Below are 11011 nucleotides of genomic sequence, written 5' to 3'. Positions count from 1 at the left end.
TGGCTGATGTATTCTTCAGGGATGATTATCCGTGGGGAGAGATTAAATAAGGGAAAAATGCAGCATCACAATTGGTCACTAGGTTCAGAGTTAACTGCAAAGACATTAAATGCAAGGATGGACATATAAAAGAAGAATATGCATTAAAAATTATAAGGGTATAAAAAAGCCAGTCATTCCAATAGTTAAGTTTAAACAAGATGCAATTAATATTAACCTGCCCTCTCCTGCCCCTTCCCTATTGTGTTGGTTTATGAATCCTGTTGGGTGAGGGCTCAGAACTCAGTGTCTTTATTTAACTTGGAAGTCACTGCAGTTTTCAGGCATGACATTTTTATGTAAAATTCCTAAATGCAAATTAATTAGTGGTAAGCAACAGTGCTATACTTGATAGGACTAATTTTTGTACAGTGCTTTAATGAGTATATTTTCTTTCTTCCATAAGGATCACTAACTATTGAGGATTATGTGGTTCATATAGATCTGAATCTGGCCAAAGTGATTCATGAGAAATGGAAAGAATCTATTATGGTTGGTAGGCTTCTTTCTTATAAGAAGTTACACTTGGGTTTTGTCAATCTATTTGTTTCTCTTTCTGCATTTGTCTAAATATTTATATAAGGTATTTTATATATTTACTGTAACAGTGAGAATATTAGCTATATGGTGTAAAATACATAGGGTAAGTGGACATGTAGCATAGAGGAAATCATTATTTTAGTTAGATAGTGTTGACTGCCCCTGCAACAAATAAAACCCAAAGGCAATACCAATCTCTTAAAATACAAACGTAAAAACAAACTATGGAGTATAATTTCAAAATGGGCATCAGTGCCCCACCCTCATGCTTCTAAAATACATTTTTGGAGGGAAGGGGAGGAAGAGGAAATCATGGACATTTTTCAGATTTTGGGTGGGATAAGATGAGAAGGATTTCAAGGAAGAATAAATTTCACACCGTAAGACATACCATAGCAAAAATTAGATTCATTATGGGGGAAAAAAGATCATAACATACACATTTTCACAAAAAGATCAGTTAATGTCCAATCTGTTATTATGTATTGCCCATTGTTTAAACATGAATTTTAAAACCATCCACCAACAATGACATTTGACCTTGAAAAGCCTTGATTTTATTCTTTAAGAGGAAGTCTCAGTGCACATTACCTATTATGTATGGAAAACAAATATATTTATATTAACTAATTGAGAAAGGTTCTCTTAGAGTCTCATGTCATCAGAAATTCAGCCAGAGTAAGAAGAAAAACTGCTTCAAACTGCATCTTATTTTTTGGTACAATCTTCCCTTGGTTTGTCTAATCTTTAATTTAATTATGAGATCTGATTTGATATCTTAGCACTACTTTGATCTGTCACTTGAAAAATAGTATTATTTTCAAAACTTTACCTCTTAATGTATTTCTTATCTTAGATATATGCACATTTTTTTCAGATAAAAAGTTTAAAAATTATACTTTAATTTGAAACCTGTTTACCTGAAAAGTAACATTTGTTGAGTTAATATTAGTGGGAAACCTATATCTATGGTTCACTAATGTGATTTTTTTTTTTTAATATTTGTAATTAGAAGAGACAAAGGAAGGAAGATGAATATTATAAGCTGCTTATGCAAGGTACAGTATACTGTTCCTTTAAATTACTGTAATAACGCTCAGTTCTCGAAAACTAAAACTAGTAAGGTTAAAAAATTGCAAATTGTTGAAAATAGAGTGCTTCGTTTGTTAAGCTCAGCTTGCATTTAGTGGACTTGATATGGTACTCACCATTATCTTACAACCCTAGCAGTAGTAGTAAAAATAAACAAGCCAATGACTTTAACAATAGCATTAAAGCACTCTATAAGGATTAGCTTTTCTCATGTCTACCTGGGATCAAAATGCATAGGGTGAGATTGTGACTGAGTCTGTATGGATGTTCAAAGGCCTGATACAATCTCCATGGGTAAAAGAGACACTGATCCAGGCTAGTGCTACAAGTGGGGCTACCCTTCTGCAAGAAGAAAGTGGGAGGGGCCATGGTCTTAATGAGCATCCCATCCTTTCACCTTGGTCACCAGAACTGGCCCAGCATGGGGGTAATGCATGTGACCCTCTTTCAGATGGTGATGGATCTGCTAATCAAGCATTCAGTCCCTCAGCTCCCCATGAGGAATCCTTCCTCTGCAGCAAACACCCACTCCACTCCTTTACAACCTGGGCTGTGACTTCAAGCCACAATCTGGTCCTTAGACTTAAAAAAGTTTTTGCCTAATAGCTAAACTGTGCCATTAACATCGCAAGAGAAAAACGTGACCAAATAGTTAAATATCTGTTCATAAGTTGTGGATGCAAAATATATATATACACACAAAAAGGTAACTGTGAGTATAAAAAATCCCACACATGGTCATATGCAGTTATCTATTTGCAGGTGTAAGTTAGGTTCCAGCATTTAAAAATTCCATCTGAATTGTTGCTTTTTTACTAGTTAGAAGAAAAATGAAGCTTGATGGACTTTGGTAGGGAGAGGGTGAGGAGGAAAATGTAGGCAATGTAATGTTATTTTTGCTAAAAATAGAAGTTGCTTAAATAAAATTAGATTATTAATAAATAAATTAATGAAAATGTAGTAAGGTGAAATGTATTTTAATTACTTTGGGCTTTGCTTTAATTAAATACAATGACTTTTTCATTTTGTCACCTTGAGATTTTTGTTGCTTTTGTACTGTTTGACTTACTAGATCTGGATGACTCCAATACAATCTTATCTCAGAGCACAGACAGTAAACTGCAGAGAAAAAAAATGGCCTGTCCCTCTCAGTCATCAACAGAGACACGCAGTGAAAATCTAGCAACATCAGAAATTTTCCCTTTTATGGATCACTGGAATGCACAGACTCAAAGAGTATCACTCAGAGAAATAATGTCTGAAGAAATAGCCTTACAGGAGAAACAGGACCTGGTATGAATATTGCCACTTTTTATGATGTCTAAGTTGTATCACGCTGATTTTTCCCCCCCTGCACAGTTTGGTATGGTTAGAAGCCATATTTTGCTTCTACAGTTGCCTGTCTTTGTACAGGCTGACTAGTGCTGAGTTTCTGAGATAGATGTTAACTAATTTTATTAATTGTTTTTTGATAGCTAGAGTTTACTTAAGGTGCTAGATAAAAGCCAGTTGATGTTTCTGTTTAAAATAAATCTGTCATTTGAAAGTTTAATATCTTAATTGTTTCACAAACAGATCATGCTATATCTTGGTGTACAGGTTAGCATTTGCATTTGGTTGAGCTGCATTTTTAGTTGTTTACTTTTAAAAATTTATTTATCAAATTGGCTTCATGCATTCTTTGTGAGACACCATGCAAAAATTTGTAATTAGCACCATGCCATCCTTGTTCAAAAAGAGACTTAATTGCTTACGATATTTTTTTAAAAAACCCACAACATTCCAGACAGCTGACACATTTAAAGGGTATTTAAGATGTAATTCTCTCTCAATTTGGCATACACTTATTATTCCCTAAAGTTTTTTTTCTTTTCCATTTTCTTAGTTTCCATTTAGTTTTCCTCTGTTTTCAATTTGAAGCTTGTAATGATCTAGCTAACTGTGCTACTCTCCTTTAATGGATGTAATGACAGATTAGTGCAGTTATGTTTTTCTTTGTTATTCTGTTGCCCTGTAAGTAGTTGTCCTAAAAATAGAATGTCCCTATTTCTGTTGACATTGAAGTTCAAATAGTATAAGCCTGTATTTCTGAAGCAGAGTGTTGTGGGTTCTTTTCCTTATACTTATATGTGGCTTACTGATAACGATGGTGTCCACAGATTGATTTAAGCTTGGTGTAATCTGGCTCAATTTTGTTTTGATCACTTATTTTATATGAGCACTGGAATTGTCAGCTTTATTTATTTCAGTTTTATAATTAAGGACCTGTCACGTCATGTCTTCTAGGTCAGTGTTTCTCAACCTTTTTGATACCAGGGACCGGGTTGCTGCCTTCCCAAACTATGTCAGGGAGATCTGAGGGACTGGTGCTGGTCCATGGACCAAACATTGAGAAACACTGCTTTAGGTGACTTCTGAAATTTGAATGCACAATACATAGAAACAACCCATACCTGCCTCAAAACAAAACCAATATTTCCCATCATCAATAAAACAATCATAGCTCAATCCCAAACACTCAGTATGCTCCTTGCCCAATTGCCTGAGGGAAAATAGATGGGTTTTGCAGCATGCCTGGAATGTTTAGTAATCTGGACATTTATAGACCAGCAGGGTAGCAAATTCCAAAATTTAAGGCCCCCTCGAAAAATACCTTGCCATCTGCCTTCTCTCAGTTTAAATTGAGAGAACGCTAGCTTAGTCACTTCCAATGATTGCAGACTGTGGCAGTACAGTATCACACAGCATGATATGCCCGTTCCAGCTTTCTGTGCACCAGATGAGTGTGTGGCTGATGCTTATATGTAATTAAAATCTTTAGCATGATAGGTGCCTAGGTAGTGAATACATTTTTTTGGTAATAACAAATTAGTTACATTATTGGATCAGTTTTATTAATGTAGATTCCTCTAATGATGATTTTACCGTTTCACTTACTTTACTTTCTGGATTAGAAACGTGTTCCTTCCATGGCTAGAAAAGACTGTGCTGCCAGGTTGAAGGAGAAGCAACTCTTTGAGATGTTCCCAACGATAAACCAAAACTTCTTAATGGACATCTTCAAGGACAACAAGTGAGAGATCTTTAAATGTTTCCTTTGTAAAATGCTGCATAGTAATAACATATAGTGCATGGTTATTCTGTCACAATTAAGTGCCCAAAAAATTAATACTTTGTTAAAGAATGGTTCTATCCCAGTGGTTCTCAAACTTTTGTACAGGTGACCCCTTTCATATAGCAAGCCTCTGAGTGCGAGCCCCCCCTTATAAATTAAAAACACTTTTTTATATATTTAACACCATTATAAATGCTGGAGGCAAAGCAGGGTTTAGGGTGGAGGCTGACAGCTCGCGACCCCCCCCATGTAATAACCTCGCAACTCCATGAGGGGTCCCAAGCCCCAGTTTGAGAACCCCTATTCTAGCCAATATAACAAAAATAAGTTTAGCTTTAATTAAAGGCCAAACTTTGTGGTCCTTAACAGCAAAGATTTTTTTTTTCTTCAAATTTATACGTTTTCACTTGTTTTAGTCTTGTCTTACTACTTTGAGAAGACTCTTCTCTCATTCCCTCACTTTCCCTCTACTATATTCCTTGCATGATGTTGACTGACTGGAGCCACTTTCTATCGATGGTTCTCAAGGAGCCCATCCTAAGAATTGACTTGGAGAGATTGGCAAGTAATGGGAACAGTATGGTCAATGAAAATGGCACTCAGCCAGAGGGAAAATCTACCGTGGCCTAACATCTGCTGCTAATTCTCTACTCCACACCACAGCAGCTATGAAGCAGGCTGGGGCAGTGTCATCTCTCCTTCCATCCATTCTTGCATCTGATTCTTTTCAGCTTCTTATCCTTGATGTCCAGCTACCATTTGAAATTCAAGATTGTGAAAACTGAGGTCCATCATTCTTCCTAAAACTTTCCTTCTCCTTCTTTTGCTATCATCCTTGACCATTCCAACTATCTTCCTCTTCACACAGTTTCTTGCTTCCTACATGTTCTCCCTACACATCTAGGCTGTCATCAGATCTTGTAGGTTATTTCTCTACAGCATCTCTAAAATTTGTCCTTCTCCATCTCAGCAGCTCAAGCACTTGTCCATACCTTGGTCACCATTCACTTTTACTGCTACAGCCACCTCCTCTCTCACCTCTCTGTAACTTTCTTTAGTTCATCTACAGTGCTGCTGCTAAAATAGTCATTTTCATCCACTGCTCAGGCCATTTCACAGGCCTCCCTGAATCCATTCACCGGTTCCCCTTAACCTTTTACATTAAGTTTAAGGAGCCTGTCCTCCCTTTCAAGCCCACACAATTCCACTTTTGTAGCATCTTTGTTTTCATTTCTTTCTTTCCTCACAAGTTTCCCTCCTAACTCCTTCCTCGGTATCCTTGCCTTTGTGGCTTCTTCACAACACCTCATTGATTTAAAACAGTCTCCCTCTTATCAGTCTGTTGAGCAATATGAAAAATAGAGGACTACCAAAGTTGTGATAGTAAGAACAGGATCAATTTCTTCCATAAATCTATATAGCAAAGGCTGATTGAAAATAAGATTAAATATTACATAGTTTCCTTAGTGTTCAAAGGTACAATGTCAAAATATTCTTCATGATTTTTTAAAGTCACTTTTCCTACTATAGGTTATAAATTTCAAGAAGCTTGAAAATGAAATCTGTTTTCTTCTCACAGTTATTTTCTCAGCCACACTGACGCACATGATTGTTGTTGTAGTGTAGGTTGTGAGTGCTGGACTATTGTCTATGATTTCTTTTTTCTTAATGAGCACTTACTTCTGTTTAAAATGCACACAAAGAATACCATCACCTTTAAAAACAGAAATAATAAAGTTCTGTTTTGATTCTACAAATCTTAGCAGTATCTGTCCCTTTTAATTACTGGCTGTCAAACAGCACTTGGTACATCTGTTAGCACCAAGGCAGGTATGCAATTCAATGAAAATCTGAGTCTGGTGATGTATTACAAGGAACTTTGCTGAACTAGTGAGTAGAAAAGTGACAACTCCAGTACTGTTATGATAGCATTTACTCCAGTAGGTGTATGAAGGTCTACTGTATATATTTTAACAAATGCAGCTGCTGTTAATATGCATTGGAACAACATATATGCAAAGTTACTGATATTTTATTGACTCTCTACAGCTACTCCTTAGAACAGACCGAGCAATTTCTGAACTGTGTCCTGGAGGCAGACCCTGTAAAAACGGTTGTAGCTCAAGAGATTGCTCAGCAAAGTGACACTCTCCCTTCCTGTAGTGCTATAAAGAACCGAGAGAAAAAGGTACAAGCCAATATTTTTCATAATTACACACACATATATATATATATATATATATATATATGTATATATATATATATACTGAAGTCCTGTCATCAGTGTTATAGTACACATTTTGCTGCAACATTTGTGGTTTGTATTTTTGTCACAGTGAATGTGGATATTTTTGACATTATCTTTTTCCTAGAATGTGAAGCACTGAGTAACGAACACTCAGTTCTACTGAGATTTTTAGAAGGGCAGTACTGACCTGTCTTTACTATCTAACAAGCTTGAACCATAAAGCTCTATTCTTCTGAAGTTTAGCAGTTTTGGTTTTTTGCTTAATTTTCTCAGTCACATATGCACACTCCCTTCCTTCATGGAGTGAATACTGAGATTGGGCAGGGAAAAGGGCGCTTAGAACGTTCCAAACAATCAGAAAAATCCGGTCTAGAATTGTAAAGTTTGCACTTGATCAGCCGCCCTCCTCCCCCTTCCCAAGGGGTATTTATTTTAAAGATCTACAGTGAAATATTTAAAAGGCCTTTTTGGAATTACCAAGGCAGCATCCTTCAGTTTAACTGAAAGCAGGGACTGCAGTTTCCTCAACTGATGTCATTAGCTCCACCATCCTCTTAGAGATAGAATCATAGAACTGGAAGGGACCTTGAGAGGTCATCTAGTCCAGTCCCCTGAAAGGTGTTTGTCTAACCTGCTCTTTCAAATCTCCAATGTTGGAGATTCCACAACCTCCTTAGGCAATTTATTCCAGTGCTTTACCACCCTGACAGTTTGGAAGTTTTTCCTAATGTCCAACCTAAACCTCCCTTGCTGCAGTTTAAGTCCATTGCTTCTTGTCCTATCCTCAGAGGTTAAGAAAAACAATTTTTCTTCCTCCTTTACAACCTTTTACATACTTGAAAACTGTTATCATGTCCCCTCTCAGTCTTCCCTTTTCCAGACTAAACAAATCCAATTTGCTTCAATCTTCCTCATAGGTCATGTTTTCTAGACCTTTAATCATTTTTGTTGCTGTTCACTGGACTCTCTCCAATTTGTCCACATCCTTCCCGAAATGTGGCGCCCAGAACTGGACACAATACTTCAGTTGAGGCCTAATCAGAGCGGAGTAGAGCAGAAGAATTACTTCTCATGTCTTGCTTACAACACTCCTGCTAATACATCCCAGAATGATGTTTGCTTTTTTTGCAACAGTGTTACACTGTTGACTCATATTTAGTTTGTGGTCCACTATGACCCCCAGATCCCTTTCTGTAGTACTCCTTCCTAGGCAGTCATTTCCCATTTTGTATGTGTGCAACTGATTGTTCCTTCCTAAATGGTGTACTTTGCATTTGTCCTTATTGAATTTGCTTACTTGTGCTTGTACAATTTCTTAGTAATAAAAAATTAAACTGGACACTTACTCCTGTATATACGCATTAGCCTGACAAACAGAGACTACAAACATGGGGGAGTATTTTCATTTGTCACATATCTGTCAGTAAAACATTAGTTTTACTTGTAATGTGTTAATATTTTCTCTCAAGCTTGTTTTCCTGCGATATGTTTGTATTTGCTATACTATAATGAATAAATATCACATAGCCCATGTTTCAGACACAAGTAATCTCACTTAGAGGTTGATACTGCTCTAGTGAGATCAATGGGAGCTTTGCAGTGGACTTCAATGAAATTTGGACCAGGCCTTTATTGCAAATGTTACCTGTCGCAGGCAAAAAAATCCAAGGAGGCTGAAGATGTTTTGAATGAGATGGTGTTCCAAGACATTGAGTACCCAGGGTATGATGACTTTAGAGCAGAGGCTTTCCTTCACCAGCAAAAGAAACAAGAATGCTTAAAAAAAGCAGAGGAGGCCTATCGCATGGGTATGAAGCCTGTGGCAACATTTTATGCACAACAGGTAAAAAGAGAAAAGTGCGCTGTGTTTTGATTTGAGGATGTTTTCACCCCTCAGCTCAAAGAGAGCCAAATACCCAACTGAATGTGATTTGAACATGAATTCACCTACTGCACTTGTTTGGATTTGCTTTATTATTAAACCTCCCAAAATATGCAAATCTTGGGAAGTCCCCCAACTATCACAAGTGCATTCATTGGTTAGAAAGTAGATTGTAGTTTTACACTGATCTGAAAGCTTGTGTAAAACTAATATTTTTATAGTGCAAATTTCTATTGAAAGTTTTAAAACTATGAAATACTCATCACATCTTTGCTATACAGTGATACAGAAATGTTACTATAAAATCATTTTTCTAGGGCTGTCAAGTTTTTGCAGTTAACTGACATGATTAACAAAATTAATTGTGATTAATTGCACTGTTAAACAGTAGAATACCAATTGAAATTTATTAAATATTTTTGGATGTTATTCTACATTTTCAAATATATCAGTTTCAGTTACAACACAGAATACCAAGTGTACAGTGCTCACTTTATATTATTTCGGCTATATGAATCTTTAGCACATCTGACATATAAATATCTTGCGACGCTGGCTACAACTGTGCCATGCAAACACCTGTTCTCACTTTCAGGTAACGTTGTCATTAAGAAGTGGGCAGCATTATCTCCCATAAATGTAAACAAACTTGTTTCTCTTAGCGATTTGCTGAACAAGAAGTAGGACTGAATGGACATGTAGGCTCTAAAGTTTTACATGGTTTTGTTTTTGAGTGCAGTTATGTAACAACAAAAAAACTACATTTGTAAGGTGCACTTTCATGATAAAGAGATTGCACTACAGTAGTTGTATGAGGTGAATTGAAAAATACTATTTCTTTTATTTATCATTTTTACGGTGCAAATATTTTAATAAAAAATAAATATAAAGTGAGCCCTGTACACTTTGTATTCTGTGTTGTAATTGAAATTGATATATTTGAAAATGTAGAAAACATCCAAAAATATTTAAATAAATAGTATTCTATTATTGTTTAACAGCGCGGATTAATCACAATTTTTTTAATTGTACAATTATTTTTTAATCACGCAATTAATCACAATTAATTTTTAATTGATTGACAGCGCTAAATTTTTCTAATATAATATTTAATACTTTATATTGTGTGCAATTTTATTACCTATTACTCATATTGGTGAGTTGAGAAATTTTATTAAAATATTTAGTATCTGATTCTTTTTTTAAAAAGTAGCTTTGTTATATTTCTAATCTATATATTGTTATGGCTTGTTCAGGAAGATTCTAAATAGTGATGTCTGCATGATTGTTGGACAGAAATATAATTTCAACCACTATCCTGCCTCTTCATCATGGATACAAATTATAAGTGAAATTTGCAAAATAAAGAATTTATTCTACGGCTTTTAGGGAAAAGCTAACTGTTACCTTCACTCTTGTGAAATACTTGCCTCTTGTGTTTAATTTTTTCTTTGTACTTTCAATTTGAGGCAAAAATTGCAAAAACTAGATTTTGTTTGAGAGCCTGAGTTTGAGACTTGAATGTTTGTGGTGTTTGCTGGTGCTTACAGCTCCCTGCAAGTGAGGATTGCAGGGCTGGTATCTCTGAATCTGCCACTAATACTGGTCAGCCACTAGAGAAACTTTAAGACAAAATGTCACCTGCAATCTCTTCTTCTGCTTATTGCACCATCAGGCCAATATCCTAAGAGCTGCTCCCTGCTGTATTGACAGTTCCAGTGCTTGTTCTTTGTCCCTTCTTCTCCTTAGCAGGCTGCACTATTCCCCTGATAGAGGTGCTGCTTCCATCATGGAAGATTTTCCATAAAGAAAACCAGGAGATTTGGCAGCTATGGAGGAAATGTTCTCAACTGCATGGCTAGTCCGATCTGAATGAATACATTCTGTAGACTCAGACTAGATTTAAAGTATTTGAGAGGGTTGTTCTGGCCTGTGGGCCAATTGTTTGAGACTTCTGATTTAATAAATGCAGGGGCGGCTCTGTTTTTTGCCACCCAAGCACGGCAGTCAGGCGGCCTTCGGCGGCACGCCGGTGGGTGGTCTGCCGGTCACGCGGATTCGGCGGCGTGTCTGCAGGTGATCTGCTGGTCCCGCA

The 11011-nt window shown here is 36.5% G+C and overlaps 1 protein-coding gene across 7 annotated transcripts in view; it reads left to right on the top strand.

Annotated features, from left to right (window-relative positions):
- N4BP2 (NEDD4 binding protein 2) overlaps positions 1 to 11011 on the top strand; it is a 69849-nt gene that overhangs the window by 47727 nt on the left and 11111 nt on the right. For all 7 annotated transcript variants that reach the window (XM_034770921.1, XM_034770918.1, XM_034770920.1 and 4 more), the window contains 6 exons: positions 446 to 531; positions 1592 to 1637; positions 2744 to 2964; positions 4626 to 4744; positions 6836 to 6974; positions 8689 to 8877. In XM_034770921.1, coding sequence (XP_034626812.1) covers positions 446 to 531; positions 1592 to 1637; positions 2744 to 2964; positions 4626 to 4744; positions 6836 to 6974; positions 8689 to 8877 — 800 coding nt within the window. The remainder of the gene's footprint in view (positions 1 to 445; positions 532 to 1591; positions 1638 to 2743; positions 2965 to 4625; positions 4745 to 6835; positions 6975 to 8688; positions 8878 to 11011) is intronic.

Source organism: Trachemys scripta, chromosome 5 (genome assembly GCF_013100865.1).
Source record: "Trachemys scripta elegans isolate TJP31775 chromosome 5, CAS_Tse_1.0, whole genome shotgun sequence".
Lineage (NCBI taxonomy): Eukaryota > Metazoa > Chordata > Testudines > Emydidae > Trachemys > Trachemys scripta.
The sequence above is the reverse complement of the archived record's forward strand: the minus strand, read 5'-3'. Positions and strand labels throughout refer to the sequence as shown.